Source organism: Notamacropus eugenii, chromosome 7, assembly GCF_028372415.1.
Source record: "Notamacropus eugenii isolate mMacEug1 chromosome 7, mMacEug1.pri_v2, whole genome shotgun sequence".
Classification (NCBI taxonomy): domain Eukaryota; kingdom Metazoa; phylum Chordata; class Mammalia; order Diprotodontia; family Macropodidae; genus Notamacropus; species Notamacropus eugenii.
This window is the reverse complement of record NC_092878.1, coordinates 92007941-92035458: the sequence shown is the minus strand read 5'-3', so window position 1 is coordinate 92035458 and position 27518 is coordinate 92007941. Positions and strand designations below refer to the sequence as shown.

At 37.7% G+C, this 27518-nt stretch overlaps 2 protein-coding genes across 2 annotated transcripts in view; one reads left to right on the top strand and one right to left on the bottom strand.

Moving 5' to 3' along the window:
* GPM6A (glycoprotein M6A) overlaps positions 1 to 27518 on the top strand; it is a 526020-nt gene that overhangs the window by 50723 nt on the left and 447779 nt on the right. The gene's annotated exons all lie outside the window — the stretch shown is intronic.
* Positions 307 to 2427, bottom strand: LOC140514224 (perilipin-3-like). The gene is made up of 2 exons (XM_072624340.1): positions 1080 to 2427; positions 307 to 654 (listed from the first exon to the last, which is right to left on the bottom strand). Exon 1 carries the CDS (start codon positions 2295 to 2297, stop codon positions 1116 to 1118), a length of 1182 nt encoding a protein of 393 aa, XP_072480441.1. The 5' UTR covers positions 2298 to 2427; the 3' UTR covers positions 307 to 654; positions 1080 to 1115.

Sequence of the window (27518 nt, the reverse complement as noted above, 5' to 3'; positions counted from 1 at the left end):
TCATCTCATTTGCAGGTGCTCCCAATTCAGCTCCAAGTAATGACCCACTAACCTGGATTCCTTCGTGAATATTGGAAGTGTTCTGAAAAGGGGGAAAGTTCTTCCATTCATATCCAGAACAATTTTCTTTCTCCCATTATTAGTGGGGCCAGTAAGTTGTAGGAGGTGGAAGGCTAGGGACCTTATGAGTCCTGGGAAGAGGGTTGGAGGAGAGGAACAGGAAACCTAAACAGCTGGGTTCAGGTCCCTTTCTGTCCCTCTCCCCAGCTTAAAAATATAATTTTAATAGTGAAGGAGATAAGAACATTTCATTATAATTTTTAAAGTAATTTTTAAGCTGCAATTAAAATTTAACAGAGAAAACAAGTTATCTTTTCCACTGAGGAGAAATGCAAACAAACAAACAAAAAAACTAATTCAAGGATATTACTAACATCCTGGGTAGATTATACTGATGGTTTAGGCTCTTGTCACCAGGCCCAGTGTAACAGAACATGATTGTTATCCTATTAAGATAGGGAGATAGTCTTGGTTTTCTTCTGGACATCCCAGTTCACTAGAGTCAGCTCAGTTACAGGGTTGCTTGTCTCTCCTGGGTCTCAGCAAGAGAAACACTAACAAAAAAGGAATTCTGAACATCTGGTTTCTGGAAATCTAGGAGAGAAAGTAAAAACAAATTAGTCTAGAGGCAACCTTTAAAGATTAAAAAAAAAATTAGCTTTCCAGTAAATATTCTTAATATAATGGTAGGTTGGAGGAAAGCATTAGTAAGGTCATGTAGCTAGCTAGGTAGCATCAAATTCTAGACTTGGATTCAGAAAGCTCTAAGTCTAAGCTATGCCTTAGACACTTACTAGAAGTGACCTCTTAAATCACACCCCCACCTAAGTTTGCTTTTCTGTAAGAGAGGGACCATAATGCATTTAACTTCACCGGGGTGTTATGAGGATCCCCAAAACCATCCTCTGGTGCTTACTAGCTGAACGACCCTAAACAACTTCTCAGCTTCAGTTTCCTCTCCTATCTACCCTACTGGGTTGTAGTGTGCACCAAATGAGAAGATATGGAAGCTCTCTTACATTCTAACCTCTCTGTTCCATTGAGCCTGGATAATTCTAGTCTTTAATCATCTCTGATGTTTCCTCAGCCTTTTGGGAACCTTGGCTAGATGGCACAAAGGGTCCCACGATCCAAGTAAGGGGTGTGTTCTTGGCCAGATAGTCATGTATTTGATCTAAGAAGTCTAGGATCTTCTTGCTCTCCTCATGGACCAGGGTCATGAACCTGCAAGAAAGGTCCTGAAAGGAATGTGCCGCAACAAGAGTAGCCTCAAGGTCTTCAACACATTGGAGCATCTGTTTTATCTTTGTCTCAATGTTATCATTAAGACCTTGTATGTTAGACAAAAGCAGTGAAATGATGTCCAAAAGGTGCTGGAGGAGCTGTATAAACAGGATAAGGACACGGGACTCCCTCTGCCCAGCATCTAGCTCATTATTTCCAGGTACTGTTTGGTGCCACTTAGCCCATATTTGGTGAAGTTTCTCTTCTTTCCATAGAGCACCTTTCTGTTTAACATTGTTAATTATACTGATGATCTGAGAAAGCTGCAGGTGAATCTCCAGGGAACTCTGCTTGATCTGCCCCAGTTTAACCTGGGAGTATTGAACGGCTTGCTGGTGGAGGTGGGGGGGCAGGGATCCCAGACTCACAAAGTAATGTTGTCTTTTTCTTTGCTCTTGGAGCAAAGGTATTTTCCATCCCTCTAGGGAGACAGCAATCTCAGCCAACTCATCATCTGTCATGGGCAGAGGATCACCATCCTCTTCTTCAGATCGCTTCAACATATTATCTGTACTTTTCAGGATCATCTGGTCAAATCTGTCATTCAAGAATGTTTCAGTATTGATGGCAGACATTGCTTTGATCATATCCAACCCACTCTGGATGGCTGCTTGGGTTACATCTACAGCCTGAACCTGTCTACTGGTTACAATATTTTTGGCACTGAAGGCCAAGCTTAATACAGCAGCAGGACTAGCTGCCACCTGGGAAAGAGAGGGTTCCTGGCCCTGTACTATAACCTCACTTGAGTGCTGAAAAATTGGCAGGGTCTCCTCAGTAGCGTCATCCACTGGCTGCATTAGAGGGTGTTCTCCCTTCATTGAAGCGGAAGTAGCCAGAACTTTGTTAGGACTGGCAAGCAAAATACTACACGGAGGTCTCAGCACACTCTGGCTTCCTGTCTTCTTGGCTGCATGGGTGCTAGGATTAGCTTCTGGCTCACTGGAAGACATCAGGTAGTTAGAAGCACAGCCTCAACCCCCACGAGAAATAGGAGGAATGAGTCAGAGCTCCAGCTAGAAGTGGAGTGCTTTTCTTGTTGCTGCTGCCCTTTAAAGAGCCCAGGTGGAGGGGCTAACCAGTAGTTATGGGAAACCAATCCAGAAATAGGGCCATTTACATCTCAGCCAACAGGGAGCCAGGAACTGGCTTGAATGCTGCCACTTGTGGAACAAGAGTCAGGTGAGCTATAAGACTCCACAATTGGTGGGAAGGGGAACAAGTATGGCAGGTAAATACAGAGGTAGATAAGTCAAGAGGAGCCCTGAGTTTCTGAGGGCTTCAGAACAGTGCACACCCCTCTCTGAGCAAGAGCTCATTAGCACTCAGGTGAAAACTTTTCTAACTAAGAGATGTCTTCACTTAACAAGAGCCAAGCTCTATAGCCCTGCACGTAACACCACAATGAACAATAGTTCCCTTGAAGATAAAATCCAAGGCCAAGTTTAATGGATCTGAAATATATACTTATCAGGTGTAGGTAAGATATTCTCCACAGAGCCATATCTTTGAGATCTTTTTCTTCTCATTCTGAATATTTCCAAATGCCTTTTACATTCAGAGCACATGTGGTTCAAGGTCATGATTGCTTTTTGGTTTCACTGAAAAGGAATCTTGAGACTCAGAGTAAATGTTGCTTTGAAATTCCCAATGAGTACCAGAGAACTAAACACTTCACTGTTAATATCGTGGTTTACAAGTCTGTAACCCAATTCAACACAATCCCCGTGATTGCACGAGGAATAAACAATGAGGTTCCAAAGATTGCTGAATTGAATTCTGTTGAATGGCTACAAGTGGTAAAGCACTTTGAGAATGAATGGTAGCATTCAAGACTTGGATATAGCCAAAAATATGGTTTCATGACATCAAATTGCACAAGGGCCAAAGCTACAGTTTTTTTTGGAGGAAAAAAGTGCCATAAAAAGAATTGATTACAGTTTGTAACTCAATAAAGTTCTTTGCTTACAACATCTCTGCAGAATAAATGGTGGGGGGGTATATACAGCTCTCACCTTTTGGCAGATAAAAAGACTGAGGCTAAGAAAGGTTGGATGCCTAGTCCAAGCAAGGTCTCAGGGCTGTGGGAGTGAGTTCTTCCAACTCCAACTCTGGTGTGGTTCCTGGTAGACTACTAGGTCTTTAAGTAGAAAAATGAAAGGAATGAGGGATGTCCAACCTGAAGAAGATGAAGGGGAATGAAGTAGCTTTCTTTAGCTATTTAAAGGACTGTTGTCCTTCAAACAAGGAACAGTCCTGGGAGGACAGGATTAAAAGGTGGAAACTCAGCATAAAAAAAAAATCATTATAACAATTAGAGGTGTAAAATAAAATGAACAGCAGGGTGTAAAGCTATTGAATTCCCTCTTACTGGAGGTCTTTAAGCAGAAGCTAGATAAATGATGTGTAAGGAGGAAAGTCATGCTTCAAATAGGCTAAAATTTGACCAGATATCTAAGATCCTCTTCCAGCTGTGGGATTTTGTGCTTCTATAATAAATAAGGATTAAGCTTTTCTGAAGTATATGGTACAATATGAAGGGGAAATTTGGCTTTTTCTCTGCAAAATTTTATGTTCTTGGAAGGAATTTGCACATTTTTAATAGGTTACTTTCAGTTCAATGAGGTGACAAATCAATTAAACATAAGATTTTAAAATTAATAAATTTATTGACCATTTTTGAATCAGATACTACTTGATCAAAATTATAATTGACATAGATTTCAATCAAAATGGTGTAGTGGATAGAGCACTGAACCTGGAGTCAAGAACCTGAATTCAAATCCAGTCTCAGACACTTAAAGGTATGTCATTCTGGGCAAATAATTTGACCTTTCTCAGTTCCCTCCCCTATAAAAGGGTCCTGTGACCTCTGCCATAGCAAAAGCTGGAAGAAGCTTGGGCTTAGCGGTGGTTGATGAACTGTTTTTTTTTAAAGCTATGTCTATTTAACCCAACATTTCAATTCTGTACATGCCATCTATTGACTCTTTCTTAGTTACTTATAAAGTCTCATAAATATCAAGTCAGTGAATAGATTTATTGTCTTAGAACTTTTCCACCTCCTTCTGCTGATGGTTTGCATTATTATTTGCTAAATATATTATGACAAGTTTTATTTTTATTCTGGGGCATTGCAACTTCCTCTCCTTCTAGAGCTCTTAGGAAAGAATTGCTGACAGCATATACAATAGGAGAAATAGTTTCACCTGAAAATTGTGATATTTTTAAATTTTCCATTGGTGCAGAATAAATGCTTTCATATCGCTGTCCATGCACCATGCTACCTCCTAGCTCAGAAGTTGAGTCAATTACCTCTTTCTAGAGTGCCTCCCATGTGCCTCCCATTATGATATCTACTTCAGTGATATGTAAATGAATCAGGAACAGATCTGCCCAGGAGGCACCTGCTGACTGGAGGAGCTGGGAAGGGGGGTGGGAAGGAAGGACTTGGAAGGAAGGTGAACTTTGTACATCTGTATTTCATAACAAAGTTTAAACAAAGGAGTGAATGTTAGGGAGGTAATAAAATCAAAAGGTCTTATAGTAGCCAAGGATTTCAGAGGTCATTTAATCCAACATATACCTGAATGATTAGACTTCTTTATAATGTCCTGACAAATGGTCATTTCATTGCTTCTTGAAGGCCTCACTACCTACAGATGCAAGTCATTCCACAATTAAAAATTTAATTTAAATTTTGGTTTTTGTTTTCAATTTTCATAACTGACAAACCTCATCAAACACAATCAGTTCTATATAAACAGAAGAGTAGAAAAAGAGAAATGTGTGTAAAACCATGAATTTCTATTACAAGTAACTTTTATTTTTTTTTTATGATGTACAAATTCAAGGTGTTAGCTTTAAAGCTGTCTTGATTGACTCTCCTTCTGGACTTCTGTCCTCTTCTGTGTATTTTAGAAATTACTAAAATTACCCTCCTATTTTTTCCCCTTAACATTCACAAATGCTTTATTTGTTTAATTTTCAGTCCATAAATAGCGGTCTAAATTCTATAGTGTATAAGCCTTTTTTTCTTTCAAAAAAAATTTTGATTAATGGAGTAAAACAAGCATTTCCATAATATAGTATGATTTTTATAAAGATGATTGCACATGAAACTGCAATTCTGTTATGTACAACTTGATATTCCTTTTAAATATATGATAAAGTTATTATGTATTTTTCTTTCATCTCCCTCTTTTGCTCCCCTATCCCCCTCCACCCTCTCCCTAGAAATGACTAGCATTAGACACATTTTTTTTCTTTTTCTTTGGTGTCCCCATTCCTAGTCCTTTCTCCCCTAAATTCCACCTCTAATCCCAACTAAAAACAAAAACATCCTCCCTTAAAACAGGCAAGTACAATAAAGCGAAAGAAATCAGTACACCGGCCATGTCTGAAAGTGAATATATCAACCTACTCTTCAAATCAACTGCTTCTCTACCTGGAAGAGGTAAACATGCTGCATTATCAGTTCTCAGAAACCAGGGTTGATGATTGCATTAATCAACAGCCTTACATTTTACAAAGTTTTTCTTTGCAGTTGCATTTTCTAGATAAAATTTTCTCCTTGTTCTACTCACTTCTTTCTGCATCAGTTTATATGTTTTTCTACTTTTCTCTGAAACCTTCCCTTTTGGCATTTTTTAAGGCACAATAATGTTCCATTACCTTTGTCTACAAGGTTCAAACATTCCCCAATTAATGAACATCCTCTTAATTTCCAGTTCTTTGTTAGAACAAAAAAGAGCTGCTATAAATATGTTTTACGTGTGGGTCCTTTGGTGCGTCTAGTTGTAGGGCATTCCCTAAGGCAGCTAAATGGATAGGAGACCTGGGGTCAAATATTGTCTCAGGTACTTATTAGATGAACAACTTTGGGCATATCTCTTAGCATCTATCTGCCTCATTTTCCTCAACTGTTAAATGGGGAAAATATTAATATCTACCTCCCAGGATTGTTTTATTTGTAAAGTTCTTAGCGTAGTGCCTGAATAAAAGTAATAAATTACATTAATGTATATAATTTATAAAAAAACATGTAATCTATATAATATATGAAATTATATATAAATTTTATTAATATATATCATAAATGCTTATTTATTTCCCTAAAGATTTTTTCCTTTATATTGAATCCAGTAAGGAAATCTTTTCATATTTGTGGCAAAATGATTATAAATTGCTTACTTCTAGTTATTATCAAATTTTATCACATAAATTTGGTAGCCGAAAAAATCACGACAATTTAATCCTTTCTTTTCTACAAATAGTTGTATAACTATTTATGATTTATTTTTTTTCTTTCCTGAGTTTTATACACACCCTAAACATCAAGTAACAGTTGCATTAGGAGTTCCTCCTAATGCCTTGTCTAACCAAGCACATAACTTGGAATCCTCTCTGCAGTTTCTATCCATTGCTTCTGTTTTGTCCTAAGGGGTTAAGTAGAATAAATCTAAATTTTCTTCTGTTTAACAGCACTCAAGATGCTTAGAGTTCACTAACTTGTCCGTTTCTTAGTTATTTCGTTCATCCCATTCCTCTATTGCATGATTTAGAGTTACCTTCATCGTGATAGTTGCTCTTCTCTGAACTCCCTCCAATGCCAAGAGTATTGTCATTACCTTTCCACAATTGAATATAAAACTAATAGATGAAGTTTGACCAGGGCAAAGTATACTATATTCTATGGATGCAGCCTAAAATCACATTATTTTTTTATTTGTCTTTGCCTATCTTGTGACATTAATGACTTACAGTTCATTTAAATGCTGAATTTTTCCCCACACGAATAGTTGTCTAGTCACATTTCCTCCATTTTATGTCATTGCCATTGATTTTTGTGACCTAACTTTATTTGTATCTCTATGGTGATCCACAGTAGTCTTTAGGATATATAAATAATAAAGTATTGTTTGGTGGGAACATGCAGAAAGGACATTGGGTTTGGAGTCAGAAGACCAGGGTTCACATTTTAGCTCTTTAACTTCACTGACTTTGTGAGCCAGGGCACTTCATTTCATCTCCCTAGGCCTCAGTTTCCTCATCTGTAACAATGAGGAGGTTGAAATTAAATGACCTCTTAAGAGCCCTCTAATTCTGAATCAATCAACTAAGCAGGTAAAGTGAAATCATAAATAGAATCTCTTCAATACAAAATACTTTTTTCTTAACTCTTCTCAAAGAGGGCCCTAAGTTACCATGTACTTAGGTAAATGATTAATATGTACCGCCAAAGCAACTCCAATGTGTTACTTGCTGGTTTGGATCTACGCAAAACACAGGAAAGAAAAAAAAATAATACCTAGTTATACCTTGATTGTGGGAAAAGCTAACAAAAGGATATTCTGGGGAGACAAAATTACATTTTCATTTTTCTTTCTCAGTTGCTAAATTTTCTGCTCTTAAACTTGACAACATCTGTAGGTAAATAACTGGCAATCATTTTTGCCACAAATATGAAAAGGTTTCCTTAAGCTATAATTTGCACAAATCACACCATTCAACAGTAAATACCTTCAGTAGATTTTTCACATGATATTTTTAACTTTGGTATTTCCTTTTCCCCACAAAATGAAGTAGTATTTTGACACTTTTTTTTTTAAAGTAACTTTTGTCTGTTCAGACCTTTAAAAAACAACAACATCCTATTCTTCAGTATATTAGTCCCCAGCTGGCTTGAATTTCCACCACTAAAAAACTAGGAGAGTGCTTAATATTTTGGTATACATAGAGGCTTTCTTTCTGTTTTTGCCTTCTTTGATGTATATGCCCAGTGGCAGCATCTCCAGATCAATAAATATGATTACAATACTAATATTTCTCAAAAAATTTCAAATTGCTTTCCAGCATCATTGGACCAATTCACAGTTCTACCAACAATGTATAAGTGTGTGTGTGCCTGTCTTCCCACAGATCCTCTGATGCTGACTTTTTTTATCATCTTTAACAATCTGAAGCTATGAGTTGAAACCTCAAGGCTCTTCTAATTTATATTTCTTTTATTAGTAGTATTTTGGAGCATTTTTATAATGCTAGTGGATAGTTTATACTTCTCATTTTGAAAACATTTGTTCATGTCTTTTGGACATTCATTTATTGGGGAAATGTTCTTGGTCATATATTTGTGTCTCTTCCTTATAAATCTTGGTTTTCAGACTTTTGTCAGGCATATAGTTAATGCATAAAAAATCCTACTTGTCAGTGCATATTATCCTAGCTATATTCATTTTGTTAGTTTAGTTATTACTTACTGTTCTGTCCTAGTCTGATGTAGGAATTTTGTTTTTTCAGTGTTTTCTATTGGTGACCTGGGTCCCATTATAGTTAGTTATAGTTCTCTAATAGTTTTATGTCATTGCACTCTGTTGGTAGAAGCTCAATTATTGACCTGGACAAGTTATTACTTGGTTAGGTGAAAACCTTGGTTTATGACCCTAAGATCCATTTCTGCTCCTGACACTTATTTAGCAAGTCAACTAACCTCTCTGAACCTGTTTCCTTATAAGTAAAATATAAATAATACCTATTGATCTGGTTACTTCTTGGGGTTGTGGGCAAAGTACTTTTAAAACTACGATGTTAATAAATGCATATTATTATTTCCTCTTTGTCTGGAGATTGCTGTCGGTCTCTGTGGGGGACACTTGTTAGACTTTTTTATGGTATTCATTATTCTTCACATTTATAGCTTGGCACTGTTATGAAGGAGTGTCTTTCTATTAGCCTCCTGGTCTAGGAAGTGGTTAGCTCCCTCATAGGGTCTCTGCTGCTACCCTTAGCCAACAAAACCAACATTTTCTCTTCTTCTGGTTGTCTTTCCTGGTTGTAGCGCTTTTACTTTTTGATGAGCCAAATGGATGAGTTCTCCAAGGAATGGATTCCCTCATGCTGTGATGATTAAAAAAATTCTGAGGGACATAGTTTCTGGGTAATTTATTCATTTTATTAATAAGGTCAGTATGTTATTAATAAAAGGATGGTTATTTGGCTGTTTCTCTTTGACCAAAGACAGTCATGGTAGTGGCAGCTTCAGTGTTTATATACCTTTCAAAGAGTAGGTGTTCCTGAGGTGGCAATCAACTCTGATTGGATAACCCAACGGAAAGTGAGATATAGTAAAATGAGGGTCTTGTGACCTGTGTCACCCAAAGCTTGATTAATAGAGATATCATTTTTTATATTACTTGTTAAGACAAAAGAGAAGACCCACATTTTCCCAAATCTGTCTAAGCAAACAAAATGAGCAAGAATACGCCCCATTAGCCCAAACTTATAATTTCTTTAACTGTCTATTAAGATCTTGGCCTGGGTAAATCTTTAAGAGAGATTTCCCACAGTAGTTGATTTCTGAATGAAGTAGAAAAAGAGAAAAACCTTGGTTCTAACACAGTAATCAAAAATAAAAGAGAAATATTCATTTCTCAGAATGCTTTTTTACTTAAGAATCACAGAATCTCATTTGGAAGGTATTCCAGAAGCCATCTGGTCCAAATCAGTCTCCCCTCTATAACATACCTGACATGAGGTCATCCCGACTAAAGGGAAGACTGTCAGAATTGGAGAAACTCACTACCTCCTGTGGTAGAACTGGGCAGCTCTAGTTGTTAGGAAGTTATTTCTTACATGGAATGCAGAGGTTCCCCTTTTCACTTCCATCCTCTGCTTTTAGTTCTTCCCTCTGGGCTCAAGCTGAGCAAATCTAATCACAGAATCTCAGAGTTGGAAATATCTCCAGGACCATATAACTAAACCCCTCTTCTGGTTGAAATCTCTTTGCATGTATAATGACAGCTATCAGATGCACCCTTTCCTCCCCCAATCCACTGCAAATCTTCCTTGTTCAGGCTAAATATCCTCAATTCTAGACTCTTCTCATTAGGAGTATTACCCACAGCTCTGAGCTAGAAGAGGCTAGGCACATGGATTCCTTCTTCAGCTAGCATGAACGACAAATGCCTCTCTGCATAAGCAATTTTACATTCTTTTTAGTTCTCCTTTTCTAGCACTGCCTAGAAAACAGATAAATAAATATGGGTTTTCCTTTGTAAAAGTAGTTTATTGACTTTTCACCATTGATCAGCATTGATTATGTGCCTATTATGTGCCAGACTTTGTATTGAGCCTCTGGAGCAAAGGCATCCCCTGTCCTCAAGGAACTTATAATCTAGTGGGGGGACAGAATGAAAACAAATAGATACAAAGCAAGCTATATACAGGATAAATAGGAAATAATTAGCAGAGGGAAGCAACTAAAATTAGGAAGAACTGGTATAATGGTAATTATGAGAGTTAAAGATCTTCCCCACCCATTAATTGGTTTGATTAGAGGAGATTTGTTTTGTAGTAAGGTCCACACTTTTTGTTAAGGAGGCTGTGGTTCTCAAGGGTTGCGATGCCCTCTGGCTCTGAAAAATGTATGAATACTCTGAGGTGAGGTTTTACTTTGGTACTTAACTCATTGGAAGTGTTTGGTCAGATAAGACTCTGGGCATCGGCTAAGGAGCTCCCCCACTCCCCCCACTTCTTTCTCTGGTAACTATGGGTAGACAGTTGGATCTGTCTGTTGATCTATGATGTTATGTATTGCTTATGGTCAGACAGTTGGAAGCCCTGTCTGTTAATTTTTATTTCTCTGTATTTTCTCTGAAAATCAGGGTGTTGACTTTTTCCCCTGAACTAAGTGAATGATATATGTCCTTGATTAAATTAGATTGTTGAGTCCTCAGAATTTGCTTTCCTTTTAGAAAAGCAGATCTAAGAACCTCTACAGCAGACCCTCCTGTGTACATCAGGATCCTTGCTGATACAACCAGGGAAGGCTTTCAACAAAAGATATGATTTTAGTTAATTTATAGGAAGCCATGGAGGTCAGTAGTGGAAGTGGAGAGATGGGGTGTCTTGTTCATGGAACAGCCAGGAGGTCAGTGGCTGGACTGAGGAGTACTTTTGGAGAATAAGGTGTGAGAACACTTGAAAGGTAGGAGGAGAAGAGGTTGTGAAAAGCTTTGAATACCAAAGAGAACATTTTGTATTTGATCTTGGAGGCTCTCTATTGAGCCACTGGAATTTATTAAGTAGGCCAGGGACAGATTCAATCTGTATTTTAGGAAAATCACTTTAGTGGCTGAACTGTATCCTAGACCTTCAAGGGTTGGTATACCACTCTCATTGTCCATTCCTCAGTTTATTTTGGTGACTTACTTGGGGGAGCACATAAGCAAATGACTTCTAGTTTGCAGGGGCATACGTCCAGAGAGGCCCCTTAATCCAAATATACCCTATAAAGGTTTGTGTAGCTTGCCTTTCTAGGAAAAATTCAGGAGGAGTTAGGTAAATTCCTTCTCTTCATTGTATTTTAGAAATTAATTACTTTTTTCAATGAACAAAGATCTATTTTTCCTTCTCCCATTATTCATTAGAAATACCAAACCAAACCAAAAACTCTTGTAACAAATATGCATAGTCAAACATGGCAAATACCCAAATTGACCATGTCTCGTTCTGAATCTTGAGACCATCACCTTTCTCCATCAGAAGTGTCAACTCTGGTAACAAATGACCAGTCATAGAGGTTTTGCACCCACTGCTAATGCCAAAAATGCCAAAGAGCTCACACAGGATAGAAGCAAAAAGCTTTCTTTATTTAATTGGGAGAGAGAAATTAGACACATGTGTCAGGGCCTCCTCTAATAGGAGACCCGAGGCAGTGGGGCTAAACGTTGATTTACATATCTTACTAGACAAAGGCTCAAACAGTGTAGTGTAGCAACAGTAGTAAGGCATAACAGCAACAGTGAGGCAAAGTTGTCTAGTGACAAAAAGTCCATTCATAGCAGGGTTTCATGTCTGGGCCTACTGGTTGCTTGTGCTCAGGGACCATCAGTCCTGTGATGTAGCTGCAACAGTGTTCATCCAGAGGATGAGTTCAAAGGATTGTTGTTATGTCAAGCTCAGGATGCAGCTTACTTGCTAGACCATAGCTCTGGAAAACAGGGTATCTTCTAATAGTAACAAGAGAGGGATGGTCTTGGATCTTGACAGAAGACAGGTAGCACATTTCATCATGGGATCTTTGGAATCATTACCCATTATCTCATCTGCTGGAACATAAATGACCTCTTGGAGAAGGAGGAGTATTGTACTGGTACCTACAAAATGTTACCAGACCTAGGGAAAACCTCTAGTGGAATGGCTACATCCACTTTTGTGGTCATAAGCATGAATGGCACTGGATAAGAAGTCATTTCTAAAAGTAGTAGGCTTGTGTGTGAGAAAAGGTAATTGAATAAACTCATCCAGCTTTTGGTAGCTTTTTGTATTTATAACGAATGAAGAAAAAATGGTTTGAATAACAGTTCGATTTGAGGAATGTGTTCTCAATACTGTCCTGATGAGACTAGATCTCCCACCTCAATGAAAACTGGCAGGTGTCAGCTAGCATCAGATACAGGCAGCTGTGGTGTGGTAACTTTGGAGGCGGTGAAACTAAAGGGGAAAAGAAAACAGGGGTGAAATTCCTTCCAAATATGTGGGTACAGGCAAGTGCCTGGGCCTATTATGGGTTTCAGACCTTTGTGCCTCAGATCTTAAAATGGATATAATTTGGGTTTTTGAAAAAGCTATTTCCCAAACCATTTTCCCCATCTATTGCACAAAATGATCATTCGCTTAGAATACTTCTTTGTGGAAAATTGTCATGACTGAGAGCTGGTTCCAACACAATGTATTTATAGCCCTTTCAGCTGCAAATGAAGTAGAATTCTGGGAACTCTAGAATCGGAAGACAGCCTGGTCCAGATTTGTCTACCTGTTGACATCCTAAACAAGAGAATAAAACTGTAGTCTTTGAAAATACCCACTGCTTTCACCATATGAGACTCCTGCTCACTCCAGGAGGTAGTTTTTCCATCAATTTGATTTCTTTTTTCACTAGACTTCAAAAAGGTTTGCTTTTAGGAGTTGCTTGTGTAGTGTGATTTGATGGATACTGACAATCACAGATTGTTTGAGTCAGAAGGGACTTAGTTAACTATCAGCTGGAAGAAAGGATCCAGAGCTCAATGGACGCTTGTTCAGCTTTTCTTACTTTACAGAAAAGCAAATTGAGGCCCAAAGAGGTTGTGATTTGCCTGAGATCATGCAGGTAAATCCCGGTCAGATTATGAACCCAGATCCTCTGTCTCTTTTCCCCTTTTATGGGTGAGGAATAGAGCCTCAAAGGCATGCAATAACTTGCCCACAGTAATTTGACTAGTTAGTAGCTGAGCTGGCATATTTGTTGTTGTTGAGTCATTTCAGTGGTGCACCATCCTTCATGATTTCATTTGGGGCTTTCTTGGCAAAGATCCTAGAGTGGTTTGCCATTTCCTTCTCCAGTTCATTTTATAGATGAGGAAACAGAGGCAAACAGGGTTAAGTGACTTGCCCAGAGTCACACAACTAGTGTCTGAGCTGAATTTGAACTCTAAGGCCGATGCTCCATCTACTGTGCCACCTAGCTGTGGAGTTGGTATATAGTAGGTACTTAATAAATACTAGTTGACTTCACATGCTGACTTGGTCAAGTTATTCTTCCACTATTATATTTTAGGTCTTTATGCAATACCTCAAACATATTGGAGAGGAGGAGAAAACTAGATTTCTCCTTCCTTCCTTCCTTCCTTCCTTCCTTCCTTCCTTCCTTCCTTCCCTCCCTCCTTCCTTCCCTCCTTCCTTCCTTCCTTCCTTCCTTCCTTCCTTCCTTCCTTCCTTCCTTCCTTCCTTCCTTCCTTCCTTCCTTCCTCCCTTCCTCCCTTCCTCCCTTCCTCTCTTCCTCCCTTCCTCCCAGGACCACAATAGGTCCCTGCCCAAGCTCCACTTAATGACTGTGTTTTTGGCCCTCCTGCCTTGCAATTAATGTCAATGGTAATGGTTTATCTTTGGTACAGCAACACTGAAGGTCTTCTCTTCCCAGCTTGATTTTTTTTTTCTTTTTCTTTTTTAAATTAAAGGGGCCATCTCTTGACTCATTTCTTTTTTTTAAAAATTAATGAATTTATTTGTTTCCAATTTTCAACAATCACTTCTATAAGTTTTAAATTTTCTCCCCTTCCTTTCCTCCTCCCCAAGATGGCATGCAATCTCATATGGGTTCTACACTTACAGTCTTATTAAGCACATTTTCACATTATCTTGACACATTTCTTAAAGGGGCCTGTTCACTGAATGGGCATTACCTCCCTCAAAGTGAAAACCTGAAAAAGCCTTAGCCTAAAAGGGCCAGGGAATGCCATTACATCTTGGACCATCTCCAGTCATCCTGATGAATATCTGGCCACTGGAACCAGATGGCTCTGGAGGAGTAAGTGAGGTTGGTGACCTTGCATAGCCCTCCCTCACTCAAATCAAAGTCAATTGCAAGTCAGGTGACCATTTCTCTAATGTCATGGTCCTCTTCGAAAATGGACAAACACAACAAACATATTAGGTACTCGTTGAATAAAGACATCCCTCTCAGTTCCAGAAACCCTCTCCCTACCAGCCTGAAATTCTACCATCTGCGTTCCATTCCCTTGTTCTAAATTTTGTCCTTTTCCCTTTTTTAAAATTCTAATTTTATTGTTTTATTACAAGTTGTGTATAGCTGCTCAAAGAACTGTAAAATTGTGCATACCATTTGATCTAGCAATACCATACTAGGTCTATATCCCAAAAGAGATCATAAAAAGGGGAAAAGAACCTACATGTGCAAAAATATTTATAGTGGCTCTTTTTGTGGTGGCAAAGAATTTAAAATTGAGGGGATTCCCATCAACTGGAGAATCGCTGAACAAGTTGTAGTATATGAATGTAACAGAATACTATTGTTCTATAAGAAATGATGAGCAGACTTCAGAAAAACCTGGAAAGACTTATATGAACTGATGCTGAGTGAGGGGAGCAGAACCAGAAAAACATTGTACACAGTAACAGCAGCATTGTGTGATAACTTTGACCAAATTGGCTCTTCTCAGCAATACAGTGATCTAAGACATTTCCAAAAGACTCATGATATCCAGAGAGAGAACTATAGAGTGTGAACGCAGATCGAAACATACTATTTACACCTTTTTGTTTTTTCTTTTTCTTGGTTTTTCCCTTTTGTCCTGTATCTTCTTTTGCAACATGACTAATGTGGGAATATGTTTAATATGATTGTACATGTATAACCTATATTAAATTGCATGCTATCTTGGGAAGAAAGCAGAGGAGAAAGGGTGGGAGAAAAAATCTGGAAGTCAAAATCTTATAAAAGTGAATGTTGAAAATTTTCTTTGCATGTAATTGGGAAAAAGATAAAATATTACTAAGAAAATAAAAATATGTATAGTCCCATATATAGGTTAGAACCATATTACATCTCAGAACCCTGGATTGGGGACAGTATTTGCTTCTCCCAGGTAAAATCAAAGATCATGGTGACCCTCTTGATAGATAGCAAATTCTAATTTCTGGAGTTATTGGTATTGGCATGAATTTTTGTCTCATCCTCTTGTTGAACCATAACTGTAGTCAGCAAAAAAATCGCAATGGGTGACCTTTTCAATCATATCCTTCCTTGCTAAAATCCACAGGAAAGTCCTTACTTTAGAGGAGAATTTGCTTAAAATAGGGGTTGGTGAGAGGGATTATTAATCTAACTCTTGAGAATATTATTTTATTCCATGATATGGTTTGTATACTGGGCTGAAGGTGAAGGAAATTCCAAAGGATTCATTCCTTCCCTTTTCCCCTGTCTCATTTTAAAAATCATATAGCATTAGACATAGAATTCAGTAGTATTAGTTGTAGTTTTTTCCCAGGATGATTTTTCAGCAATTGCTGCTTCTCTCTCTCTCTCTCTCACATTTTCCATTTCTCTCCACCAATTTCTCTTCTTCATATAAACATTCTCAAGTCTCTAAGGGCCAGTGGGGAAAAACATTGAGTTTGGAGTTACTGGACCTTGGTTTAAATTTCATCATCATTACTTAAATCTTATATGTACTTGTACAAGTAATTTGACCTACATGGGCCTCAGTTTCTTCATCTGTAAAATAAGAGGATTAAACACAATGATCTGTAAGGCCTCTTCCAGTCTTGTCAGACTTTGCAGAGCAATCCATTTGCAACTCTCTAACACCCAATATAGTGATGCCCAATATAGAGAATGGTGCTTATATCTTACTATAAACCTCCTCAAGGACAGGTGCTTTATCTAAATGTTGTGTACTAGCCCAGGGCTCTACACAGAGCACATACTTAAGAATTGTTGGTCAAATCAATGAAACCCAGAGTGAAATATTTCCAGTCCTATCACAGCTTTGAAACAGTCTCAGCCTTTATTTCAGTAGAAACCTAACAGGGTCCTCTAATTTTTCTGGGCTATCAGTGAAGCAACACTTTTGCTTTTAATGGAAAAGGAAAAAAAAATTCCATGTTACAATGGTAGTTTGTTTAGTGACATAATTTCAGATGTGAATAGGTATTTTAGGTCAATTTTAACAGTTTAGAAATCAGCACACATTTGATTTTTGTGATTAGGTAATTTTTTTTGCAATAATTACCATGTTGTCGATGTTAATTCCTTCAGAATCCCAAAGTATTATAAAGGAATTAAAATTATTTTCCCAAATTAAAGATAAATTCTATTTTCAAAATAATAGTATAAAAATCTATTTCTTTTAAACTGAGAAATAATATTTTGCAGTAAAATTTGTTTAAAATTAAATAAAACTTACTAGTATTCTCTTACAGTACCTTTTTTTTTTTTTGGCAAATTGTACCTCTTGCAATTAATAGCATTAATCTAATAAAGTTGGTCAACAGAAGGTGCCAAGTTTGCTAATTGCACCAGCCTGTTCTAGGTTCTGCAGAATTTATTGCTGAAAGTGAGGTTAAGACCAATAGCTTTCCTGAGATTTTTTTTTCTTGGAATGCATTTATGTTAAAAATAGAAAGGATTAAAGTGTTATGAAGCCATAAGACTTTTTGAAATTCCTTCATTTAAATCTTGTGGTTTTCCCTGATCCTGGGGGCTGCAAGCTTGCTATTTTATCGAATGCTAAGGCTAATCCTCTAGGTTTAAATACATAGTGTCCCATTTTCTGCCACTTAAGTGGTTCCCAGTTATTCACTTCAGTGGAACCCTACAAACATCACATATAATTCCTCTTAATTTTTAAGCTTAGTTTTTCTTTTCCTTAACTATTTTACCAGTTATTTCCTATATGCCAAGAAGAATAAATAAGATTAAATGGACTTCATTTTAACTATGCCATTAAGAGATAGTAGGAGCTTGGGTTGTGTATGGGGCAACATTCTTTTTTTTTTTTTTTTTTTTTTTTTTTTTTCATTTTTTTTTTTTATTTAGCTTTTAACATTCATTTTCACAAAATTTTGGGTTACAAATTTTTCCCCTTTTCTCCCCTCCCCCCCCAATCGCCAAGCATTCTAATTGCCCCTATGACCAATCTGCTCTCTCTTCTATCATCCCTCTCTGCCCTTGTCTCTGTCTTCTCTTTTGTCCTGTAGGGCCAGATAGCTTTCTATACCCCTTTACCTGTATTTCTTATTTCCTAGTGGTAAGAACATTACAGTTGATCCTAACACTTTGAGTTCCAACTTCTTTAGCTCCCTCCCTCTCCACCCCTTCCCTTTGGAAGGCAAGCAATTCAATATAGGCCAAATCTGTGTAGTTTTGCAAATGACTTCCATAATAGTTGTGTTGTATAGGACTAACTATATTTCCCTCCATCCTATCCTGTCCCCCATTACTTCTATTCTCTTTTGATCCTATCCCTCCCCATGAGTGTTGACCTCAAATTGCACTCTCCTCCCCATGCCCTCCCTTCTATCATCCCCCCCCACTCTGCTTATCCCCTTATCCTCCACTTTCCTGTATTGTAAGATAGGTTTTCATACCAAAATGAGTAGGCATTTTATTCTTTCCTTTAGTGGAATGTGATGAGAGTAGACTTCATGTTTTTCTCTCACCTCCCCTCTTTATCCCTCCACTAATGAGTCTTTTGCTTGCCTCTTTTATGAGAGATAATTTGCCCCATTCAATTCTCCCTTTCTCCTCCCAATATCTTTCTCTCTCACTGCTTGATTTCATTTTTTTTTAAGATATGATCCCATCCTCTTCAATTCACTCTGTGCACTCTGTCTCTATGTGTGTGTGCGTGTGTGCATGTATGTGTGTGTAATCCCACCCAGTACCCAGATACTGAAATGTTTCAAGAGTTACAAATATTGTCTTTCCATGTAGGAATGTAAACAGTTCAACTTTAGTAAGTCCCTTATGACTTCTCTTTGCTGTTCACCTTTTCATGGTTCTCTTCATTCTTGTGTTTGGAAGTCAAATTTTCTTTTCAGCTCTGGTCTTTTCATCAAGAATGCTTGAAAATCCTCTATTTCATTGAAAGACCAATTTTTCCCCTGAAGTATTATACTCAGTTTTGCTGGGTAGGTGATTCTTGGTTTTAGTCCTAGTTCCTTTGACTTCTGGAATATCCTATTCCATGCCCTTCGATCCCTTAATGTAGAAGCTGCTAGATCTTGTGTTATCCTGATTGTATTTCCACAATACTTGAGTTGTTTCTTTCTAGCTGCTTGCAATATTTTCTCTTTCACCTGGGAGTTCTGGAATTTGGCCACAATGTTCCTAGGAGTTTCTCTTTTTGGATCTCTTTCAGGCGGTGTTCTGTGGATTCCTTGAATATTTATTTTGCCCTCTGGTTCTAGAATCTCAGGGCAGTTTTCCTTGATAATTTCATGAAAGATGATGTCTAGGCTCTTTTTCTGATCATGGCTTTCAGGTAGGCCCATAATTTTTAAATTGTCTCTCCTGGCTCTATTTTCCAGGTCAGTTGTTTTTCCAATGAGATATTTCACATTATCTTCCATTTTTTCATTCTTTTGGTTTTGTTTTGTGATTTCTTGGTTTCTCATAAAGTCATTAGCCTCCATCTGTTCCATTCTAATTTTGAAAGAACTATTTTCTTCAGTGAGCTTTTGAATCTCCTTTTCCATTTGGCTAATTCTGCTTTTGAAAGCATTCTTCTCCTCATTGGCTTTTTGAACCTCTTTTGCCAATTGAGTTAGGCTAGTTTTCAAGGTGTTATTTTCTTCAACATTTTTTTGGGTCTCCTTTAGCAGGGAGCTGATCTGCTGTTCATGCTTTGACTGCATGTCTCTCATTTCTCTTCCCAGCTTTTCCTCCACCTCTCTAACTTGATTTTCAAAATTCTTTTTGAGCTCTTCCATGGCCTGTGCCCATTGAGTGGGCTGGGACACAGAAGCCTTGATTTCTGTGTCTTTGCCTGATGGTAAGCATTGTTCTTCCTCATCAGAAAGGAAGGGAGGAAATGCCTGTTCCCCAAGAAAGTAACCTTCTATAGTCTTATTTCTTTTCCCTTTTCTGGGCATTTTCCCAGCCAGTGACTTGACCTCTGAATATTTTCCTCACACCCACCTCACCTCCTGATCCTCCCAGCCAGTGTTTGGGGTCTGAGATTCAAATGCTGCTTCCAGCCTCAGGGCTTTGGGCGGGGGCAGGACTGCTATTCAGTGTGAGATTAAATTCAGATGCTCAGGTGAGGGCAGGGCTGCCTCTCAGGCTCAGTTCCCTCAGGGAGTTTATGCACAGACCTTCAACAATGGATCCAGGCTCCTGCGTGCTTGGAGAGCCCTGGTCTGCCGCTGCCCCTCAGCTTCTGTCTCCCGAGGGGGCCAGAGCCATGGGGGCACCCCACTCCCCCCTCGACCCGCCAAAGGGACTCTCTCACAGACCCCCGTCACCTGTGGGTGGAGGTACTTGTGCGGCCGCTGGAGATCCCGTCCCTGAAGCCCTCTCGGATCTGTTCCTCTCGGTGCCGCGGCCACGGCAGGGCTGTACTCAGCTCCCAGTCCCGGTGCCCAGTCCGCAGCACGAAGGACCTTTTACGAGAGGTTTGCAGGTCTCTCCGGAACAGAAATCTCCCTCGCTCCAATGTTCTGTGGCCTCTGGGTGCAGAATTCGCCGTGAGTTACTTCTTTGTAGTTGTTCTATGGGTTGTGGGTTCGGAGCTATGTGTATGTGTGTCTTTCTACTACGCCATCTTGGCTCCGCCCCCGGCAACATTCTTTAAAAGTATTTTTATCAAAGTGGAATGTGAGTTGACTGTGCGAATGAGTTCATGTAATCTGATTCTGTTGTTATGTGCTATGAAACAGCAAGTCTTTTTAAAAATTAATATTCATGTTAGTGAACCTTTGCAGTGTTTATAGGCAGATATCCTTCTTTACAAATCCATTTCTAATTCAGTGTTACATATACGCAGTCATTTCCTAGGGACTTTTTCTTACTTTCTCCCAAAGGTATTTGGAATTCAAACTTCTTGAGCCCTATCAGGTACATTCTTCTAGCTACAAATGTTTGTCCAATTGATTTTTGGAGTATCATTTAAACAACTCAAGATAATTTTAAATTAGGTTTTTGCAGGACCACCCATTTATGGAATGTATTAAATGTGAAGAATGAACCAGATACTGCACGGCCAGTTAATCCAATTTTGCAAAGATGAATTTTACTCTCTCGTCCAAAACTCTAGCATATGGAAATGTTCTGCATATGTCAGCAACACACAGCAAGCCCACATCCTAGATACCTTTGCAACTGATGTGTTCTAAGAAATATCAATGACTGCTATCTCTTCTGATAAGAAAAGGCATACAGTACTAGGCACAACTCAGAGTGCATGATCATAAATCATTTCACTTTCAGATAAGGTGGAAATTATCTGTTATTTTCATAACATAAAATGCTTGCCAAATATAAATGATGAATATTTTAGTATGAGATATGAAATCCACATTACTAAACACAGCAAGTGTTGGGCAAAGAGCTCTGAAGGATTCTAAAGATCTAGAATTTAGTAACATCCCTATGATTTGGTATCTGTGTGACTAAGAGTAAGTTGCTTACTCTTTCTGATCCTGTAAAATGAAGGAATTGGTTTCAATGATTAAGTTGGAAATGTTTTCCTATTATAAATCTAGAAAAGGAAGGCATTATTGCTACCCTGTCTATGGAGTTAAGAGAGGAAAAAGTTTATTAACTGCAAAATTAACAATATTTTATTTTTTCCAATTCCAATTCCCATGTAAAGATAATTTTCAACATTCATTCTTTGGAAGATTTTGAGTTCCAAGTTTTTCTCCCTTTTTCGTCTTCTCCCTCACCAAGTCATCAAGTAATCTGATACAGGTTATACAGGTGTAATCATGTAAAACATTTCCACATTAGTTATGTTGTGAAAAGAAGAAATAGAACAAAAGGGAAAAAAAGACATAAGAAAGCAAAGTGGAAATAGTATGCTTCAATCTGCATTTAGACTTCATAAATTCATTCTCTGGATGTGAATAACATTTTCTATCATGGGTCTTTTGGAATTGTCATGGATCATCGTATTGCAGAGAAGAACTAAGTCCATTATTTAATGTAGTTTCTGTTTTTAGCTGACATAGAGATATTGAAAAGATCATGTATATTATCCTCTCAGAGAACTGGCTCCATTCTTTTTTTAAAAATTTACTTATTTTCAGGTTTCAACATTCACTTACACAAAATTTTGAATTTCAAGTTTTCTTTTCATTTCCCTCCTCCCTAACCCCAGGACAGCCTGTATTCTCATTACCCTTTCCTCCAATCTGCCCTCCCTTCTATCACCCCCCTTCCCCCACCCCACCTCTCTTATCCCCCTCCCTTCTATTTTCCTGTAGGGGAATTTATAGAATTTATAGAATCTATAGATAGATTTCTGTACCCCATTGCCTACACATCTTATTTCCTAGTTGCATGTAAAAACAATTTTTTAGCATTCATTTTTAAAACTTTTGAGTTCCACATTCTCTCCCTCCTTCTTCATCCACCATCATTGAGAAGGCAAGCAATTCGATAAAGGTTATACATGTGGCTACAAAACACCTCTATAACAGTCATGTTGTGAAAGACTAACTATATTTCCCTCTATCCTGTCCTGCCTGCCGTTTATTTTATTCTCACCTTTGAACTGTCCCTTTACCAAAGTGTTTGCTTCCAATTACCTCTTCCTCCAATCTTCCCCCTCTTCTCTTATGCCCTTCCCTCCAGCTTTTCTGTACTGTAAGATAAACTTCCATACCCAATTGGGTATGCTATTCACTCCTGATGAAAGTAAAGCTCACTTATTTCTTCTCATCTTTCTTTTCTCCCCCCACATTGTAAAAGCTCTTTCTTGCCTTTTTTATGTTTTATATTCTACCTGTCCCTTTCTCTTTCTCTTGGTACATTCCTCTCAACACTTAATTTTCTTTTTCGATATCATCCCTTCATATTCAGTTCACTCTGTGCATTCTCTCTCTCTCTCTCTCTCTCTCTCTCTCTCTCTATATATATATATATATATATATATATATATACACACACACACACACACACACACACACACACATACACATATACATACATATATATATGTGTGTATGTATATGTATGTGTGTGTGTGTGTGTATTACTTCTAACTACCCCAATATTGAGAAAGGTCTCATGGGTTCCAAATATCATCTTTCCATGTAGGGATATAAACAGTTCAACTTTAAGTCCCTTATAGTTTCTCTTTCTTGTTTACTTTTTCATGCTTCTCTTGATTCTTGTATTTGAAAGTCAACTTTTCTATTCAGTTCTGATCTTTTCAACAAGAGTGTTTGGAAGTAAATCCTCTATTTCATTAAAGTTCCATTTTTTCCCCATGAAGTATTATACTCAGTTTTGTTGGATAGGTGATTCTTGGTTTTAATCCTTTCTTCTCTGACCTCCGAAATATCATTGCAAGTCCTCTGATTCCTTAGTATAGAAGCTGCTAAATCTTGTGTTATCCTGACTGTGTTTCCACAATACTTGAATTGTTTCTTTCTGGCTGCTTGTAATATTTTTTCCTTGACCTGAGATCTCTGAAATTAGGCTACAATATTCCTAGGAGTTTTTCTTTTGGGGTCTCTTTCAGGAGGTGATCAGTAAATTATTTCCATTTCTATCTTACCCTCTGGTTCCAGAGTATCAGGGCAGTTTTCCTTGATAATTTCTTGAATGATAATGCTAGGCTCTTTTTTTGTTTGATCATGGCTTATAATTTTAAATTTTCTCTCCTGGATCCATTTTCCAACTCAATTGTTTTTTTCAATGAGATACTTCACATTGTCTTCTATTTTTTCTTTCTTTTGGTTTTGTTTTATAATTTCTTGATTTCTCATAAAGTCATTAGCTTCCATTTACTCCATTCTAATTTTTAAGGAATTATTATCTTCAGTGAGCTTTTGGACTATTCTGCTTTTTAAAGCATTTTTCTCCTCATTGGCTTTTTGCACCTCTTTTGCTGTTTGGGTTAGTCTAATTTTAAAGCTATTATTTTCTTCAGCAGTTTTTGGGTTTAGCAAGCTGTTGACTTGTTTTTCATTATTTTTTTGCATCACTCATTTCTCTTCCTAATTTTTCCTCTACCTCTCTTACTTGATTTTCAAAATCCTTTTTGAGATCTTCCATGGCCTGAGATCAATTCATATTTTTCTTGGAGGCTTTGGATGTAGGAGCCATGGTTTTATTATCTTCTTCTGGTTGTATGGTTTGATCTTCCTTGTCACCAATGACACAACAAAATACCTCTTCACTGAGAAAATAAGAATCTGTTGTCTGTTTTTTTTCCACTTGTTTGCTTATTTTTCCAGCCAGTTACCTGAATTTTGAGTTCTTTATTAAGTGGAGGGCCCCAGCAGCAGTGGCTGGGGCTGCTCTCTGGCTAGGGTTGAGGCCTGACCACACTCCCCTCTCAGCCAGGTGAGAATCCCTTCTCACTCTCCTTCGAAGCTGTCTTTGGTGTTTGTGGGTTGAGAAATCTGAAATTCACAGCAGCTGCCAGTGATTCAATCCCCTAAGGTCTGTTCCATGCAGTCATGGCTTATGCTGAGCTGTGCTCTGCTCCCTCTTCCTGTTGATCTTCCAGATTATCTTGGGCTGGAAATTTGCTTCATTCTGTCATTTTGTGACTTCTGCTGCTTTTGGAATTTGTTTAGTCATTTTTTACCAGTTTTTTTGAGGGGTTTGGGGGCAGAACTCTAGCAGATCCCTGCTTCTATTTGGCCATCTTGGCACCATCCATAATACAGCATTTTTAAATGTTATGGAAAACACTACTACGAAGGTCCACTGGTGAGTTTTGGCCATTATTCATACTATGCATGAATCGGATATCTACAAAAGCATTATCCAAACCTCTATCATCCTTTCTAGCTTTGATTATGTGTAATCTTTGGAACTCCATTTTCCTTCTTTTCAAAAAATATTTATTTATTTTTAGTTTGCAGCATTCAGGCACACAAGCTTTTGAGTTTTTAATTTTCTCCCTCTACTTTTCTTCTCCCCTCCCCAAGACAGCATATAATCTATTATAGGCTCTATATATATACATTCATATTAAACATATTTTCATATTATTCATGTTGTAAAGAAGAATTATAACAAATGAAATGAACCATGAAAAGAAACAAAACAAAAGAGAGAGAGAGCAGAGTATACTTTGATTTATATTCACTCTCCAATTATTTTTCTGAATTTGGATAGCATTTTCCATTATGAACCTTTTGGAGTTGTCTTAGAACCTTACATTTCTGAGAAGAGCCAAGTCTTTCAAAGTTAGTCATCACACATTGTGCTGTTACTGTATACAGTGTTCTCCTGGTTCTGCTCCCCTTACTCAGCATCAGTTCATATAAGTCTTTCCAGGTTTTTCTGGAGTCTGCTTGCTCATCATTTCTTATGGCACACTAGTATTCCATTAAGTTCGTATACCACAGCTTGTGGAACTCCATTTCTAAAAGATCATATATTACTGATCATATATGTTTAGATTATTTGACCAGTGAATTAGATTAAGTTTAAAAGGCAAAAACGTAAAATGCTAAGTGCTTCAACTTTTTAGTATGACTACCACTTATTTTTCTTCTGGAGAAACAGAGCAGAAGGTTGAGAAATGCAGTATTAAGTTTGAAAGCCTATGTCACAGAGGTCACCATTATACTTTAGTTTTATAGTAAATTTTTACTTCCCATTGTAATCTTAGCTAAATGATGTCAGGAAATTTGTAAGATGAAATACAAATGAATCCTTCCATGAAGCCAGTACTTACTTTGGGACTCAAGAAAGCACTTGTAAAGACTCCAGAACAGAAAACGGGGATGTCTCTCTTTGTATCCTCCACCACATTTCCTCTCTGATCAGAAATACTGCATAGAGTCCTTAACAGCCTGGCTCTGGAAATGAGATTTTAAGGACCCATGCCCACTCAGGATAAGTGCAAGTAGCTTCCTCTCTCAGCAAGGAGGTGTACACCTATGTAGTCTCTTCCAGATGACTGAATTACTGTGGCAACAATCAATCAATAAGCATTTATTAAGTGCCTATCTTCAAATGAGATTGCTTGTGGAGTGTGTTTATGTCTGCTGTGATTTTCCTATTCCTTGAATTTTTAAAATGTTGGGTAAAAATATCTGACAGAAATCACTAACACAAAATAATATTAGATAAACAGATGTAAGCAAAATACTCTGTGAAGTTGGGTAGGAGATAGATAAGACTGGGGGAATGGAAGAAGTCTTGTGGAGGAGGAGACACAATAATGGCAATACTTGACATATTTTAAAATTTACAAAACACTTGGCAAGCATTATCTCATTTGAACCTTACTCTGGGGCTGTGACATAGAGACACATCATAATCCTCATTTTACCAAAGAGGAAACTCAGGCTTTCAGAGGCAGACAGCCTTGGCTATGGTTTCACAACTAGCTAGTGTCAGAGGCAGGATTTAAGAGCTTTCAAAGTAGCTTAGGAAAGGGGAGATGAGGCAAAAGCTTCTGTATCAGAAAAGGTACAGAGGTCAGAAGGATAAGCATGGGTGGAGACTCTCTATTAAGAGTCTAGATTCTTAATTTTTGACTGAATCCAAAAATAATTTTAAATTTTGATTTAAAATTAGAAATTTTAATATTGGATTCAGTGAAAAGGCCACACTTAAGGACCTAGAAGGTCACAGGTTCCCCACCCCTGGGTTAGGGCATATATCAGGTACCACAGGGAATGCAAAGATTCTTAACCTTTTTCTCCTTTTGACATAGATCCCTTTGACCCCTTCTCAAAAAGATTTTAAATAGTTAAATGCTAAATTTCAGCTACAAGTTAGTGAAAATACAGATGTAATTTTCCCCATCCAAGTTCACAGACCCCCAGAAATATATCCATAAATCCCATCATCTTTACTTTGTCATCTCTGTCTACCACCTGCCTTTCACACTTCACACAACCACAAACAATGATTCATTAATTGAATAAACATGCATGCCCATTATGTACACTGAACTATGTTAGACACTGAGGGAAATTCAACAGATAAACCTGACCTCAAGAATCTTATTATTTCAGAAATGTGTATCTTATACTATATCAAATATGATAATATATGTAAAGCCCTGGGTAGACCTTAAAGGACTACGTACAAGTTAGCTATTACCGTTATATCAGGTAGGTGGCAGTACTTTCAGAGCAAGATGTTTTATGATTGTAATTTTTTTTCTTTAGCTTTCAATGGAGATAACTCATCTAGTCTCACAAGGAGCTGTCATTTTGTTGCTTTAATAACTTCAAATATGCATGTACACATATGTACATATGTGCATGCATGTATGTGTGTATACACACACACAAAGTATCCCACATATCTTAGTTCACTTTTAAGTTAAATATATTTATAATAGGTCATATAGGATATAAAAAGCAACATGTCATAACTTTTTATGGTATAGTGGGAGAAAAAAAACCACTAGGAGATAGAAGACCTGGGCTTTTAGCCACTATTTACATGCTTTCTTATGCTTTGTATGAAAATAAAAAAAAAATTATTATTGTGTGTTATTGTTTTTCTCCTGAAAGGAAAAAAATATATGGAAGCAGTGTGGTTTAAATGCAAAGAGCTCCAGACTATGAGTTAGGAAACATAAATCAAAATTTCATTTCTGCTCCTAACTCACCTTGCAAATTAAGGTATCTTCTGACTGTTCACCGTCTAAAAATAGGAGGAAGAGTATCTGCCTTAGCTACTT

Bases quoted from the DNA above. Each gene is read 5' to 3' on its own strand.
- LOC140514224 (XM_072624340.1), bottom strand. From the start codon at position 2,297: ATGTCTTCCAGTGAGCCAGAAGCTAATCCTAGCACCCATGCAGCCAAG.